Source organism: Trachypithecus francoisi, unplaced genomic scaffold (genome assembly GCF_009764315.1).
Source record: "Trachypithecus francoisi isolate TF-2019V2 unplaced genomic scaffold, Tfra_2.0 Lachesis_group3, whole genome shotgun sequence".
In the NCBI taxonomy this organism is placed as follows: domain Eukaryota; kingdom Metazoa; phylum Chordata; class Mammalia; order Primates; family Cercopithecidae; genus Trachypithecus; species Trachypithecus francoisi.
Genome location: NW_022681468.1, coordinates 139,475,862 through 139,493,881, shown reverse-complemented (window position 1 = coordinate 139,493,881; position 18,020 = coordinate 139,475,862). Strand labels below are relative to the sequence as shown.

At 39.1% G+C, this 18,020-nt stretch overlaps 1 protein-coding gene across 1 annotated transcript in view; it reads right to left on the bottom strand.

The window, feature by feature from the left end:
- Positions 1-1,507: 1,507 nt before the first annotated feature.
- Positions 1,508-18,020, bottom strand: part of TRPM7 (transient receptor potential cation channel subfamily M member 7) — a 132,763-nt gene continuing 116,250 nt past the window's right edge. The window contains 7 exon segments of the mRNA XM_033190126.1: positions 1,508-3,017; positions 10,567-10,673; positions 10,784-10,835; positions 16,187-16,392; positions 16,550-16,632; positions 16,764-17,047; positions 17,951-18,016. Coding sequence (XP_033046017.1) covers positions 2,887-3,017; positions 10,567-10,673; positions 10,784-10,835; positions 16,187-16,392; positions 16,550-16,632; positions 16,764-17,047; positions 17,951-18,016 — 929 coding nt within the window. The 3' untranslated portion in view covers positions 1,508-2,886.

The following is an 18,020-nucleotide window of genomic DNA, read 5'->3' as shown; positions in this document are numbered from 1 at the left end:
AGCAGATCACTTGAGGTCAGGAGTTTGAGACCAGCCTGGCCAACAAGATAAAACCTTGTCTCTACTGAAAATACAAAAATTAGCCAGGCATTATAGTGAGTACCTGTAATCTCAGCTACTTGGGAGGCTGAGGCATGACAATTGCTTGAACCAGGCAGGCGGAGGTTGCAGTGAGCCAAGATTATGCCACTGTCTGGCCTGGGCAACAAAGTGAGACTCCAACTCATAGAACAAAAATTAATAAATAAATAAAAGTAGCTAGGTGTGGTGGCGCATGCCTGTGGTCCCACCTAATCAAGAGGCAGTGGCAGGAGGATTGCTTGAGCCTAGGAGTTTATGGCTGCAGTGAGCTATGATCACGCTGCTACACTCCAGCCTGGGCAACAGAGCAAGAGCTTGTCTCTATTTTTTTTTCTGAGACAGGATCTCACTGTTGCCCAGGTTGGAAAGCAGTGGCATGATTTCAGCTCACTGCTGCCTCAATCCCCTAGGCTCAAGTGATCCTCCTACCTCAGTCTCCCAAGTAGCTGGAACTACATATAGGCGCATACCACCACATCCAGCTTTTTTTTTGATGGAGTCTCACACTGTTGCCCAGGCTGGAGTGCAATGGCACAATCTCGGCTCACTGCAATCTCCACCTCCCGGGTTCAAGTGATTCTCCTGCCCCAGCCTCCCAAGTAGCTGGGATTACAGGCACTTGATGCCATGCTCAGCTAATTTTTTGTATTTTTAGTAGAGACGGGGTTTCACTATGTTGGGCAGGCTGGTCTCAAACTCCTGACCTTGTGATCCGCCCACCTTGGCCTCCCAAAGTGCTGGGATTACAGACGTGAGCCACCGTGCTGGGCTGATTTTCGTGTTTTTAAAGTAGAGAGAGGATTTTGCCATGTTGCCCAGGCTGGTCGCAAACTCCTGAGCCCAAGTGATCCACCTGCCTTGGCCTCCCGAAGTGCTGGGATTACAGGCGTGAGCCACCATGCCCCACCGAGACAAACAAAACAAAACAAAAACAGTATAGATGAAAGGCAGCCAGCGTGGGTTGAAATCCTATCATTGCTACTTATTAAATAAACGTAAGAATCTTAGGAACGTTACTTTACCTCTCTAGCACCTTGATTTACAAATCTGCAAAACAGAATAATAATACCTATTTCTTTATAATATTGTTATAAGGATTAAATAGGTTAATATATGTGAAATACTTAATATCTGGCACGTAGTAGGCACTAAATAAGTGTTAGCAGCCGGGTGCAGTAGGAAGAAAAACTGTAGCTACTATTATAATCCTGTGAAAATAAAATCAATAGACAGCCCATATTGCCCTTTTTTGGCCTAACAAAAAACAGATTTCTAAGAAGACAGTAAGAAATGAGTATTAATTTAAACATTGTACAAGATAGGAGATCAAAAGCATAGGTATATAAATGGTTCATTTAAAAAAATTGATACTCAAATTGACACCCTGAAAATGTCAGACTCTTCAGAATGATTAAACTCACTGAACATCTGTAAACAATAATAAATTTATTTCATTTCTTTTAAAGATTTAATGATATACAAAATGTATATAATATCTTTAGTAATACACTTTTTTCTCCCCACCCCCAATCAATATTAAACACTATTTAAACAGCTTATCATCTCTTGCCTTGTCTGTATCTATGAGATACACTACTGAGTACAAATAAGCTTTATATTGCTCCCTTCCAAATAAAAATTAAAATTAGTACCAAGGAAACAAAAAGAAAAAGAAAAAAAAAGGAAAAAAATTAAAGCATAAAACTTGGATGAAAAGCTTTTCTTGTTATTGTTGAATATTCAACAATATCTGGGGTTGTTAAATTACGTTTTATTGGCATAAGGTTGCACTGCAATCTGCCAGTATCACATAATGACAATCCAACTGAATTAATTTCTTAAGTACCACAAACAGCATTCATGTTCAAATATTCCAACACAATTTTAAATATATGCAAGAGTTCATGTTTACATTCTGATTTGATATAATAATCAATAAAATCTTTGGAGAAGTAAGTTCTGTGTTGTCACTATTGATATAGATAGAGAAAAAGTACTTTAACTTTCCTCACAAGTTAACTTCCCTTGATGAGTGAGTTAGATTTCTCCTTTTATAATTTAGGTTATGTATCAGTTTACCATGGCTTTCTTCTACTTAACAGCGACTTGATACAACAATGTTTAAAAAACCCAATTAACACTTTCACACAATTTGGGTTCTATTTAACAAAAAACTGGCTCTATCTTTAAATATGGAGCCTAACCCTGATTCATAAATACCGTCCCTCTTGAAAATGGTCTTTAGTTCAGGCTTCTTATACCTCTGTGAACCTAGAATTAGAACAAGTCATTTCCCTTCCCATGCCCAACAAGCATCTAGCTGGGAACTAGTGACATCATCACTGAACGCACTAAATACACTGAGGAAAATTTTGACTGCCATTTAACCAAAAGGCTGAGTGACTTCTTCATTTCCCTACTTGAATGGCAACAAACCAGCTGCCAATAAAATCTGCATGGACACCTACCTTTGGTTAATGGTATTGTACCACGTAAGAGAGAGCATCACCCTCATCAGAACAAAGTCAAATGAGATCCTCTGCTATATAAAGAGCCCTTTAAAAAGTTATAAATACTAATTATCAATTACCTTTAAAATTTCTCAGCTGCCAGCTCTATCCTACAGGGAGTTTCTGACTGATTAATCAGGTCAAAAGAATATTGACCTTTTAACTGTGCTGGAGTCAGCAAATTCAACTTGCATACACCTTTCTATATTACCAAACAGTTTCCTCCTGAGGGAAAAGTGACACAGTAACATTTCTGTGAGGTGCAGGCAAAACCAATAATTCAGTAATATTAATATTATAACATCAGACGAACAGAATTAGTTGATTCTGATTCTTTGGTGGAATTTCCAGGCTGAAGATTCAAATCTGAAGGCTCATCCTGAGGAAATATAATTTTATCAGGCGTATAATCATTCCTCTTCAGATCTACATTGAACACCCACAACAATTTAAAAAAAAAAGAGAGAGAAAAGAAAAAAGTTAGTATTTCTTAGAAATGGAGAATTAGGAACATTTTCTTTTCTTTTATTTTTGAGATGGAGTTTTGCTCTTGTTGCCCAAGTTGGAGTGCAATGGTGCGATCTCAGCTCACCGCAATCCCCACCTCCCGGGTTCAAGCAATTCTCCTACCTCAGCCTCCCGAATAGCTGGGATTACAGGCATGCACCACCACGCCTGGCTAATTTTTTGTATTTTTAGTAGAGACAGGGTTTCGCCATGTTGGTCAGGCTGGTCTCGAACTCCCGTCCTCAGGTGATCCACCTGCCTCGGCCTTCCAAAGTGCTGGGATTATAGGTGTGAGCCACCGTGCCCGGCTGAATTAGGAAATTTTCTAATCAATTTTTCTCCAAACATGTCAGACTTGTTTTCCATCAGGTTGTTATAAATTCAGCAGTCACCAAATTTATACACATAAAAATGAAGTCATTCATTCATTCAATAAATAATTACATATTGACCATAAGTCAGAAACTCATGTAGGCGTGAGAATGTAGTAGTGAACAAACCAGACAAGGTCCCTGACTTCAGTGAGTTTATATTCTAGTGGGTGACAAAAAAATAAGCAAACAGAAAAATAACAGAATTATAAGCAGTAAAAAGTGCCTTGAAGGCAGGGTGCAGTGGCTCATGCCTATAATCCCAGCACTTTCCAAGGCCAAGGTGGGAGAATCATTTGAGGTCAGGAGTTCAAGAGCAGCCTGGCCAACATGAAGTCTCTCATCTCTACAAAAAATACACAAATTAGCCAGGTGTGGTGGTGTGTCCTGTTGTCCCACCTACTCAGAAGGCTGAGGTGGGAGGATTGCTTGTGCCCCAGGAGGCAGAGATTGCAATGACCCAAGATCATGCCAGTGCACTTCAGCCTGGGTGGCAGACTGAGATCCTGTCTCAAAACAAAAATAAGTGCTTTGAAAAAAACAGTGTAGTGAATTATTATGAGGGACAGATGGAAGATGGTATAGGGTGATTCTTTCAAACAGGTCTGGGCAGGAAAGCCAGAGGAAGAGATCTGAGTAAATACCTGAATGTTGAGAAGTGAACTACCAAAGCTCTAGGAAGAGTGTTCTAGGCAGAGGGAGGGTTAACTGCAAAGACTGTCAGAAGGAAATGGACTTTGTGCTTTGAGAATGGCAAGAAGACAGGGTGGCTTCTGCAAGGTGAATGAGAGGAAAACTAGTAGAAATTGAGCTCAAACAGCAGTTAATGTCCAAGATTGTCAGCTACAGCTTGTGGGCCAAATCTGGCCTGCTGCCTGTTTTTGTAAGCAGTTTTACTGGAATGCAGTCACACTCATTTGTTTACAGTCTATGGTTATTTCCGCACCACGATGGTAGAATTGGGTAGCTGGGACAGACCACATGGCCTACATAGCCTAAAATATTTGCTACCTTGCCCTTTACAAAAGTTTACTGATCTTTATTTAAAAGATACAAGCTATGATGAGAAGTACAGATACAATACAAATCCACTGGAAGGTTTTAAGCAGTCTCAAGAGAGAAACATCATCACATTTGTTTCAAGAACTATTCTGATGACTATGTAAAATCTTGTGAGATAATGGGTGGCAGCAATCCAGGAAACAAGGTGCTAGCCATGAAGACAGAGAAGAGCAGATGAATTCTAGGGAGATTTCAGAATTAGAACAGACAGAATTTGATGAATTGGCTATGAAGGGCAAGGGAAAAGAAGAATTGGACAGTTTTAAGTTTTGGGCTTGAGCAATTGGGTAACCATTAATGAGATGGGGAAACAGAGTTCTATGTAGGGTGGGAGATGTAAATCAAGAATTTTGGATTGGACACATTACTAAAGATGCTTTATAGCAAGTCTGCCCGATCCTCGGCCCACAGGCCACATGCAGCCCAACACAAATCCATAAACTTTCTTAAAACATGATGGCATTTTTAATAATTTTTCTTCAAAGCTCATCAGCTATGGTAGTGATAGTGTATTTTATGTGTGGCCCGAGACAATTCTTCTTTTTTCTTAGATAAGGTCTTGTTGCTGCCCAGGCAGAAGTGCAGTGGCACGATCTCAGCTCACTGAAACCTCCACCTCCCGGGTTCAAGTGATTCTTGTGCCTCAGCCTCACCAAGTAGCTGGGATTACAGGCCTGTGACACCACACATGGCCAATTTTTATATTTTCAGCAGAGACTGGTTTTTGCCATATTGGCAAAGCTGGTTTTGAACTCCTGGCCTCAAGTGATCTGCCCACTTCGGCCTCCCAAAGTGCTGAGATTATAGACATGAGCCATGGTGCCTGCCCAACAATTTTTCTTCCAATTTGGCCCAGGGAAGCCAAACAGTTGAACCCCTCTGCTTCAGCCTGGGTGGCAGAGTGAGACCCTGTCTCAAAAAATAACATAAAATAAAAATAAAAATAAAATAAATAAAATAAAATAAAATAAAATAAAATAGTATCCAAGTAGAAATATAGGTAGCTGAACAGAAACAAGAGCTTGGGAAATAAATCTCCAGATAAATTTGCTATGATCAGTATACAACCTATAATTATAGGTATGGGACAGGAAGAAATCACTTAAGAAGTTACGGACATATATGAAAATAGTTGCAGAACTGGAAACAATGCAGTAACATCAACATTATAAACTAACCAAATCATGCATAAACATATATATATGTATGTTTCTTTTTATTTCCTCAAAAAAAAAAAGGATACATGTGCAGAACATGCAGGTTTGTTACATAGGTATATGTGTGCCATGGTGTAAACCCTTATATTTTTATCTCCACATAAAATACAACTGATACTCAGAATATAAACTTTTTATTTTTTTAAAAATAAAAATATTTGACCTCACTGAATCATAAACTGTTAATTTTAATCTAAGAAACAGCCTATATTAAATAATCCAAACACATATTTGCAAATACATGAATTATTTTTGATAAATTTTAAATTCAAGACTATGTCAGTATGGCTTTAGGGAATACAAGCTAATCTGCAATTACTGTACAAAGAACAGTGGAAATACAATTATAGCTCATCTTAAGTATGTTGTTAACTAGTAAGTGTATCAATGAGCAAGACATCTCAACTTTAATTATATAATCCAGAAAATGAAGGATCTGGGCCAGATTGCTTTTTTTTTTTGAGATGGAGTCTCACTCTTGTCTCGCAGTGGTGTGATCTCTGCTCACTGCAACCTCTGCCTCTAGGATTCCAGCAATTTGCCTGCCTCAGCCTCCCAAGTAGCTGGGATTATAGGCATCCACCACCACGCCTGGCTAATTTTTGTATTTTTAGTAGAGACAGGGTTTCACCATGTTGGCCAGGCTGGTCTCGAATTCCTGACCTCAAATGATCTGCCTTCCTTGGCCTCCCAAAGTGCTGGGACTACAGGGATGAGCCACCGTGCTGGCTTAAAAAATGAAACTGTTTAGATTTAAAACAAAATCAAGAACTTAATTATATGCTGTCTACAAGAAATCCACCTTAAACATAATTATATATAGATGTGTGTGTGTATGTTTTGAAAAAAAGATTGGCAAAAGGTATATGATGAAAACATAGCTGGAGTGGTAAGATAGTGGAAAAGATAGCTGGAGTGGTTAGAAAAAGCATACCTCAAAATAAGGAAAATTACCATGATATTATTAATACACAATGATAAAATAATCAATTCACCAAGAAGACATTAACAATAGTATATGTGTATGCATCTAAGAACAATGCCTCAAAACACATGAAGGAAAAACTGATAGAACTGAAAAGCAAGACAGACAAATCCAATTATACTTGGAGACCTCCTTTCTAGTTAACCAATAGAACTAACACACAGAAACCAGCAAGGATATTAGAAATCCGAACACTAGCAACAAACTACAAACTTTCCTTAATTAATATTTACAGAATACTCCATCCAACAATAGCAGAATATATATTACTTTCCAAAGCACATGGAATGATCAGAGACCATAAACTTTTTTTTTTTTTTTTTTTTTTTTTGGAGACAGAGTCTTGCTCTGTCGCCCAGGCTGGAGTGCAGTGGTGTGATCTTGGCTCATTGCAACCTCTGTCTCCCAGGTCCCAGTGATTCTCCTGCCTTCACCTACTGAGTAGCTGGGATCACAGGCACCCACCACCACATCCAGCTAATTTTTGTATTTTTTAGTAGAGACCGGGTTTCACTATGTTGGCCAGGTTGGTCTCGACCTCCTGACTTCAGGTGATCCACCCACCTCGGCCTCCCAAAGTGCTGAGATTACAGGTGTGAGCCACCAAACCCAGCTCCATAAACCTGTAAGGTTAAAAAAAATTTAATTGAAATAGTACAAAGTATGTTTCTTTTATAATAGATTTAAGTAAGAAATCAATAAAAGACATTTGGAAAACTTAAAAGTAAGAACTAAACAAGACACTTCTAAACAATCCATACATTGAAGAGGAAATAACTGAAATTATAACTATTTTAAAGTAAATAAAAATGAAAATAAAATATACCCAAATTTGAGGGAGCTAAAACAATGCTTAGAGGGAAAATTATAGCACTAAATCTCTTGTTAGAAATAAAGATCTGAGGCCAGGTGTGGTGGCTTACGCCTGTAATCCCAGCACTTTGGGAGGCTGAGGCAGGCAGATCACGAGGTCAACAGATCAGGACCATCCTGGCCAACATGGTGAAACCCTGACTCCACTAAAAATACAAAATTAGCTGGGTGTGGTGGCATGCACCTATAGTGCCAGCTACTCAAGAGGCTGAGGCAGGAGAATCATTTGAACCTGGGAGGTGGAGGGTGCAGTGAGCAGAGATTACACCACTGCACTCCAGCCTGGTGACACAGTGAGACCCCATCTCAAAAATAAATAAATAAATAAATAAATAAATAAAATAAAGATCTGAGAATCAATAATTTAAGTTTCTACTTTAATAAACTAGAAAAAGAACAAACTAAACCTAAAGCAAGTATAAACATGGAAATAATAAAAAGAATAAATCAAATAAATTTAAAACAGAAAAGCAATAGAGTAAAACAATGAGAAAGAAAACTGATTCTTTGAAGGTATCAATAACACTGATAAACCTCTAGCCAGGCTGATCAAGAAACAAAGAGCACAGACACAAACTGCGATAGGGAAAAAGAGGATTTGCCACAGACCTAACGGGTATTAAAAAGATAGTAAGGTAACAGCATAAATCACTTTATGCCCCCAAATTTGACAATTAAAAAGAAATAGACCAATTCCTTAAAAGACACAAACTACCAAAACTCACTCAAGAAGAATTTGATAATCAACAGTCCTATCTGTATTAAAGAAATTAAATGCTTAGTTTTAAGACTATGTGACAAAGAAAACTTCAGGCCAAGATGGTTTGACTGGACAATCCTATCAAACATTTATGGTAAGGACAATATTAATTCTATACAATCTATTCCCGAAAACAGAACTTTTAAAATAAGTATTATCCTAATAGTAAAAGAAAGAAAACATAGTGCCCCATAAAACAAACCTACCACAGACCAATATTCTTCATGAACATAGATGCAAAATCCTCAACATATTATTAAAAACTGAATCTAACAATAAATAAAAAAGATATTTATCACAACAAAATGTGGTTTGTCCTAGGAATGCAAGACTGGTTCAACATTACAAAAATAAATTGATGTAATACACTATATTAACCTATTAAAGGAGAAAAACTACATGATCATACCAAAAGATGCAGGAAAAAACTATCTGACGAAATTCAATATCCATTCAAGATAAACATTCTCAAGAAACAAGAAGTAGAAGGAAATTTCTTCGGCCTTATAAAGTGCATCTACAAAATCCTTACGGTTAACATCATCTTAATGGTGAAAAGACAGAATGCTTTCCCCTGACATCAGAAACAAAGCAAATATGTTGACTCTCACTACACACATTCTATACTGTGCTGGAAATCCTTGCCAGTGCAAAAAGTCAAGGAAAAAAAAAAAATGATACTACAGGTTGAAAAGAAACTGTCTTTACTGTCTACAGAAAAAAATCTCGAGAAGTCTATTATGAAAAGTTCCTAAAAAAGAGAGTTAAGCAAGGTTGCAGGGACATAAGCAAAAAAAAAAAAAAGGCATTTCTGTATACTAGCAATAAATAAAAAACAAATTTAAAAAAATAGTACCATTTACATACCTAATAATGCTTATTATATGGCTGGGACTAAGTATCTCACAAAACCAACTCGTTAAGTCCTCAAAAAATCCTTGGTGATGGAGGTATTCTCTGGAGCCATGCATACTGGCTCTCAAGTCTAAGCTCCTAACTACTACATTACTGGTCACACAAAGTGGGACTTTCAAAAATACACAAGGGCTGGACATGGTGGCTCATGCCTGTAATCCTAGCACTTTGTGAGGCCGAGGCAGCTGGATCGCTTAAGCCCAGGAATTTGAGACCAGCCTGGGTGACATGGCAAAACCCCATCTTTACAAAAAAAAAAAAAAAAGAAAAATTAGCCAGGTGTTGTGGCATGTGCCTATAGTCCCAGCTACGTGGGAGGCTGAGGTGGGAGGATAACTTGAGCCTAGGAGGTGGAAGTTGCAGTGAGCTGAGATCGCACCACTGAACTCGAGCCTGAGCAACAGAGTGAGACCCTGTCTCAAAAACAAACAAACAAACAAACAGCTCAAGGGTGGGCCCCAGGCATGTGTAATTTTTTAAAAAATTTAATTTTTAAAAGAGACAGGGTCTCACTACAGCTTTGAACTCCTGAGCTCAAGCGATCCTCTGGTATCAGCCTCCTGAGTAGCTGGGACTACAGGCATGTGTCACTGCTCCTGGCAGGGTAATTTTTTTTAAAGTACCACAGGGGACTATGATGCACATCAAAGAGAGACAACCACAGGTTTGTGCTTTAACTTATGATTAAATAATACCTTGTAATTCACCACATACAAAGATGATGTTAATATCATGAGACAATATATTTACAGTTCCTGTTCCTGCTTGATCAAATAGCCTTTTCTCAATTCTTCTGCAAGGATAACTTGGAAGTCTATTCATTCTCCAAGTAAAGGCAAATATGTTAGTTTCCCAGGATCATTCCCTGACCTGGGTTTGAGTTAAGGGACCTGCTTACATGTTCTATAGCACTCTGTTCTGTTTTTTCGTCTCTCTTGGCATTTATCGGTCCTGTAACCCCTGCTGATCTTGTCAATATTCAACATTAGGCTAAACTCCATGAGGGCAGGGACATACCCGTCTGGTTCGATATTCTACTTTCAACACCTAGCACAATTCCTGGCATTCTGCAGACACATAATATATTACATGAATGAACTTTGTATAAAGAAAGAAAACACAGATTCATTTATAACCAACAATATGTATTTGCAAAGGAGCTGCTGAAGCTGGCACAATTAGACACCATTACATTAAACCTTTGTACCTCTGGCCTTATGAGGTACTGTAGTAACCAAGTTTCGTTAACAATTTATATGCTATAACTGATTAAGAAATTTTTTACCTGGAAGTTTAAGCTTTCTACAGCAAGAATTACAGTGATGTTTTGCTCTGAAGTTTTTAATTGCATCTTCGCCTAGATTTGCTGGGCCAAAAACCATGTCACAGGATCTGCAGAATTGGTAATTAAAAAACAACAACAACAACAAAAGGGACAGTTTATGCAGGTACAAATGTAAAATGTGAAATTATGCCTTAATAAAATAGTTAAAACTTACTACCTCTTTTCTTCCGCTTTTATCACAGATGGGTCAGTCAAATTTTCACCAACACCTTTGAATATGTATATAAAAAAGACAAATAATTTACATTATATAATTGACATAAACACTGACATATGCATAATAAAAATCATCTTAAGAGATGTTATAGTATCGCCAATCATTATAATGTTAAACTATTCAAAGGAGTGTAGTTCTTCTCTTTTGGTATTTCATAACTTGATTTATGACCCTGGCATTCTACCAGGGAGAGGCATAGCTCCCTGTAATGTGAATAAGAATTAAACATCAGAGTTGGTAGGTAGGCATATAAGTTCCTATCCTACAGTGCCAAGTATGCAAATACCTCCTGGTAAAAGGTCTGGTCAATCTGCCCTTGTTTCATCTTAGTTAGCAAAGAACAATTTGGTACATGAAAGAATAATCCATAGGACTTCAAAAGTGTTTGGGATTGGCCAGGCGCAGTGGCTCACGCCTGTAATCACAGCACTGTGGGCGGCCGAGGTGGGTGGATCACCTGAGGTCAGGAGTTCGAGACCAGCCTGACCAACACGGTGAAACCTCATCTCTACTAAAAATACAAAAAATAAAAAGTTAGCCGGGTGTGGTGGGGAGCGCCTGTAGTTCTAGTTCCTTTGGGGAGGCTGAAATGGGAGAATTGCTTGAACCCAGGAGGCGGAGGTTGCAGTGAGCTGAAACTGTACTACTGCACTCCAGCCTGGGCAACGCAGTGAGATTCGTCTCAGAAAAAAAAAAGTGTTTGGGATTTAAGGGAAAAAAACACACACATTAATACATATCACATTTTCTTGCAAAACATTCATGTAACATAAAGAGTAAGACTGTGAAAATCTTTCTTCACCTCCAACCCTCTCCAGAAGTATTATGATTAAATCCTTCCAGTCTCACATATATTCATGTGTGTATATATAAACACATACACACACACATACACACACACAACACCTACTGATATTTTGAATAATCACAAATATTTAACCCATTAGAACAAAAGCTAATAAAATGGTTTAATTTCACAAAAGGAAAAACCAGAATTAAAACATGATACTATTTTCCATCCAATAGAATGGCAAACATTAAGAATATTCAATACTGGAAAGACTGTAGAGAAGCGGGAACTTCCGTAGAATGCTGAGTATGATTTCTGATAAGCTTTTGGGAAAATAATCCGGCAGTTGTTATTAAAATTAAACATGGGCCTGGCGCAGTGGCTCACACCTGTAATCCCAGCACTTTGGGAGGCCGAGGCCGGCAGATCACGAGGTTAGGAGATCGAGACAGTCTTGGCGAACACGGTGAAACCCCGTCTCTACTAAAAACACAAAAAAATTAGCCGGATGTGGTGGCGGGCGCCTGCAGTTCCAGCTTCTACGGAGGCTAAGGCAGCAGAATGGCATGAACCCGGGAGGCGGAGCTTGCAGCGAGCTGAAATTGCGCCACTGCACTCCAGCCTGGGCGACAGAGTGAGACTCCGTCTCAAAAAAAAAAAAAAAAATGAAATAAAAAATAAAATTAAAATTGTACTCATGTCTTTTCTAAGTCAATTTAGGAACTTACTCTATGGAAATAAAAGTAGCAGTGCATGAGTATGGTTTGCTGCAAGCACTGTTTGTAGAAGCAAAAAACTAAAAGTAGAGTGAATGTCTATCAACACAGATGTAAATCATGCTATAGCTGCTACACTATAGACTATCATGCAGCTACTACAGAAATAACTCTAGAAAATGTCCATGATATATTGTTAGACAGAAAAAAAAAAAATTCTCATGATACCAGTTGGGGTAAAACCAGCACAACAAAACTAACAAAAAAGAAGGAAAAAAGTCTCCATTTGTGTTTATGTCTTCACAGAAGTAGAGAATAAAAAAGATGGGAACACTTTGTTCTTTACATATTGCTACACTGTTTAACTTGTAGTAATCATCTAATATACTCCTATGTAAAAATTGTTCAATAAACATTATGTTGAGATGGAATCTACTCGGTGAAGATGCCGTGAACATTCTTCAAATCACAACAAGGGATTTAGAATATCACATGAACTTTGTTGATAAAGCAGCAGGGTTTGAGAGGGTTCACTCCAATACTGAAAGAAGTTCCACTATGGGTAAAATGCTATCAAATGGCACTGCATGCTACAGAAAAATCTTTCATGAAAGGAAGAATCAATCAATGTGGCAAACTTCACTGTGGCCAGACAGTGGCTCATGCCTGTAATCCTAGCACTGTGGGAGGACTGCTTGAGGCCAGGAGTTCAAGACTAGCCTGACCTACCTAGTTAAGACACTCATCTTTACAAAAAATTTTTAAAATTAGCTGCGTGCGGCCGGGCGCGGTGGCTCAAGCCTGTAATCCCAGCACTTTGGGAGGCCGAGACGGGCGGATCACGAGGTCAGGAGATCGAGACCATCCTGGCTAACACGGTGAAACCCCGTCTCTACTAAAAATACAAAAAACTAGCCGGCGAGGTGGCGGGCGCCTGTAGTCCCAGCTACTCGGGAGGCTGAGGCAGGAGAATGGCGTGAACCCGGGAGGCAGAGCTTGCAGTGAGCTGAGATCCGGCCACTGCACTCCAGCCTGGGCGACAGAGCGAGACTCCGTCTCAAAAAAAAAAAAAAAAAAAAAAAATTAGCTGCGTGCAGTGATGTGAGCTTGTAGTTCCAGCTATGCAGGAGGCTGAGGCAGGAGGATGGGCTTGAGCCCAAGGAGTTGGAGGCTGCAGTGAGTTGTGACTGAGCTACTGCACTCCAGCCTGGGCAACAGAAAGAGACCCTGCCTCTATTTTTAAAAAAAGAAAGAGAAAGAAATTGCTGCAGTCATCGCAAACTTCGGCAACTACCAGTTAGTTAGCAGTCATCAACATGGAGGCCAGACCCTTCACCAGGAAAAAGATTACAACTTGATGAAGGCTTAGATGATTCTTACTATTTTTTAACAATAAAGTATTTTTAAATTAAGGTACATACACTGTTCTTTATACACAATGCCATCACACACTGTAGACTACAGTATAGTGTAAATATAACTTTTTTTTTTTTTCCTGAGACAGAGTCTCGCTCTGTCGCCCAGGCTGGAGTGCAGTGGCCGGATCTCAGCTCACTGCAAGCTCCGCCTCCTGGGTTTACGCCATTCTCCTGCCTCAGCCTCCCGAGTAGCTGGGACTACAGGTGCCCGCCACCTCGCCCGGCTAGTTTTTTGTATTTTTTAGTAGAGATGGGGTTTCACCGTGTTAGCCAGGATGGTCTCGATCTCCTGACCTCGCGATCCGCCCGTCTCAGCCTCCCAAAGTGCTGGGATTACAGGCTTGAGCCACTGCACCCAGCCTAAATATAACTTTTATATGTACTGCAAATCCAAAAAATTCATGTGATGTGCTTTATTGCAATATTTTGCTTCATTGCTGTGGTCTGGAACTGAGCCTGCAGTATCTTTAATGTATGCTTGTAATTTTTAAACTTAATTGGATTGACCTAACTCGTAATGGACATCAGAGAGTTTTTCACTACATACACCACCATAATCATTTTTTTTTTTTTTGAGACGGCGTCTCACTCTGTTGCCCAGACTGGAGTGCAGTGGCCGGATCTCAGCTCACTGCAAGCTCCGCCTCCTGGGTTTACGCCATTCTCCTGCCTCAGCCTCCCGAGTAGCTAGGACTACAGGCACCTGCCACCTCGCCCGGCTAGTTTTTTTTTGTATTTTTTTGTATTTTTTTAGTAGAGACGGGGTTTCACCGTGTTAGCCAGGATGGTCTCAATCTCTTGACCTCGTGATCTGCCCACCTCGGCCTCCCAAAGTGCTGGGATTACAGGCTTGAGCCACCGCGCCCGGCCCATAATCATTATTATAAAGGCATGAACTATTGAAAAAAGCATAGTTGTTTTTACATAGATTTTCATTCTTGAGCTGAATCAATACCTGTTTGCTTTTCAACAAATCTTTTATATTTATACCTGTACACTAAAGAGTCACTGAGTAGTAAACATTCTAAACAATTGTTCTCATGTAATTTAAAATCTGGTCTGTGTTTACATTTGAAATTAAGTCTGCTCTTCAGGGAGAAAAATTATGGAAGCCATAATGAAGAGAAGAGCTGGCAACTTGCTCAATTTAACTTTCCTCTGACCCAGTGTGAAGCTCAGCAGACACTACTCCAAGCAAACCTGCCCTCTTGCAGTCACCATTTCTTTTCTTTCTTTCACATGTATGACACAGTCTATCTGCTAAGATGGCTATGAGCAATTTTTTCCCTCTATAGATGCATGTAGTTCTACCCATCAACTGCTGAATCTACTTCACCTCCGCTTGAATTTGGGCTACCCTTATAAGTTGCCTTGATCAGTAAAATGGGGCAGAAGGCATCTCAGCCTGTCCTGAGCCTAGCTTTAAGAGTTTCTGCCTTCTCTCTAGAAGAAGCCAGCTGCTATGTAAGAAGTCTAAATACCTGAAACTACCATGCTCTAAGCAAGCCCAAGCTAGCTAGCCACGTAGACAGAGAACACTGAAGAATTGAGGAATTCAGCTGACAGTGAACAGAGACCTCAGACATTTGACTCCAGTCAAGCTGTTCAATGTCTCCAGCCATTCCAGCCTTTTGAGGTGATGGCAGAGAAGAGATATTCCCACTCTATCTCATCCAAATTTTTGAATGAAAGAACTATAAGGAAACAAAATGGCAGTTGTTTTAAATACACTAAATTTTTAGGTAGTTTAGTTCACAGTAACAGGTAACATATAAACACCAGGAACAATAGAGATATTTGTTATTTTTAAAGAAACAGTCTTTATACTTTTGAAATACTACACTGCATATCTTAGAACAGGGAAATTTTACATGTTTTTGCTTATCAAAACATCTGTATTATCTTAACAATAATTAAGATAGCCAGGCCGGGTGTGGTGGCTCATGCCTGTAATCCCAGCACTCTGGGAGGATGAGGCGGGCAGATCACAAAGTCAGAAGTTCAAGACCAGCCTGGCCAACATGGTGAAACCCTGTCTCTACTAAAAATACAAAAATTAGCTGGGCGTGGTGGCAGGTGCCTGTAATCCCAACTACTTGGGAGGCTGAGGTAAGAGAATTGCTTGAATCTGGGAGGCAGAAGTTGCAGTGAGCTGAGATCGCACCACTACACTCCAGCCTGGGCGACAAAGCAAGACTCTGTCTTGGTGGCGGGGGGCGGGGGAACAAAAAAAAGATAGCCAGATTCTATTATTCAAGGCCTTGACGGCTATATGCTATGACTGTGATTAACTTGCTTTTTTATAGCTTCTATTGGCCTAAGATTTTATCTATCTATAAATTAGCAGATTCTGTATAACATATGAATAGGTGAGAACCTACTGCAGAATTTCACCTTAGCAATATTTTAATAAATTTACCTTGTAAATCAAGTACCAGTAACTCTCCTCTTGTATACTCATAAGTCCAGTGGCTAAAGGCTAACATGATCTCTTCCAGAGTATTAGTTGGAATAATCTCATCTCCATTATTATTGTTGTATTTTCTAAATTCTCCAGTCATACATTCTTCCACAGCAAACCACTGCCCTGCTGAATGGCAATACAGCAGGAAAACTTCAAGGAACCTTATAAAAAATAGTTACAAATATTACTAGCAGTTTTGTTAATATAATTCTAAATGATCTACAAAATGGATAATTAAATATTCAACATCAAAAATGAAGGTCAAAAGGGACTGCTATCCATATAATAAAAGATCCCAGAAAAAAATTAAAGATTTACCTTGGAGAATATGGTATGGATTTGGGTTTCATTTGATTAAAGGCAAATGTAAGCTTTTGTGCTGCTCTCTGTTGTTGAATTTCCTACAAAAGGGGGGTGGGGAGAACCCTTGTTTAATATTTAAACTAAGATTATATTTGGCTTACTGATATTTCAGAAGTTAAAATATAAAGTTTAAATTACGTTCCACTATTAAACATTCACTGACACTTACCCTCAGACAGAGATGCAGAACTGTATCTTCTTTATAAATACTTGACCATGTATTAACCACCTCTGGAAGAAAAGATTTGATAATATAAAGATGCCCTGATTTGAGGATATCATGTTCTGACCAGGTACATTGTACTTTGACAGCTCTTCGTAAACCTCCTCCCATCTCCTCTTTGCTTAAAAACTCTATTTTGGCACAGAGGCCTAGTTGTGACCAAGAAGACATGCTGTTATTTAGTATGCTGGGTGAACTCTCTTCCAAACGATACACTGTGACGGGCTCCCCTGCAACATGAATGGAAACAGTTTAAGATTAAATTATGACTTTTTAAAAATGACAAAGTAAAATAAAAATTAGCAGGCATTTTTGATTAAATAAGGAACAGAAGATAAAATGGACCAAGATGTAGTTTTATAAAAAGAAATTTAATAGCAATAGGTAAGAAATCAAGGATATTTTTATAGTATCTTTGAATTCATGTGTAATGTTAGGCACTTTTGAAATTCTGAGCATTTTAGAGAAAACCTTTAAAAAAGCAACTGAAATTCTACACACTTCTGAATTAAACTTAGAAGTTAGAGCTATCTTTCATGGACACTGATGTCAATTTATATACATTACTAGATAGTGGATCAAGAACTTTTTAGAATTAGAATATATTGTTGCTTCTGAATATCCCAGTAATGGAGAAATTCAACACTTCTGATGCTTCCCTTCTTCTATTCAAACATACCTCACCCTTGTAGTAGTCAGATTAAGATTTTATTTGAAATTGATACTTCTTTATTTTTATTTTTTTGAGACGGAGTCTCGCTCTGTCGCCCAGGCTGGAGTGTAGTGGCCGGATCTCAGCTCACTGCAAGCTCCGCCTGCCAGGTTCACGCCATTCTCCTGGCTCAGCCTCCTGAGTAGCTGGGACTACAGGCGCCTGCCACCTCGCCCAGCTCGTTTTTCGTATTTTTTAGTAGAGACGGGGTTTCACCATGTTCGCCAGGATGGTCTCAATCTCCTGACCTCGTGATCCACCCGTCTCGGCCTCCCAAAGTGCTGGGATTACAGGCTTGAGCCACCGCGCCGGACAAAATTGATACTTCTTAATGTAATCCCACCCACATTCTATATTATAGCTAAAAATCATTACAGGGTTAATTTTCACTTTTATTTATTTCTTTAATTTTTGGATTTACCTCTTGGAGGCACAGGTGTAAATGGAATGCTCTGTGATAACCTCATCAAGTTATTTCTTTCCACAGCTGC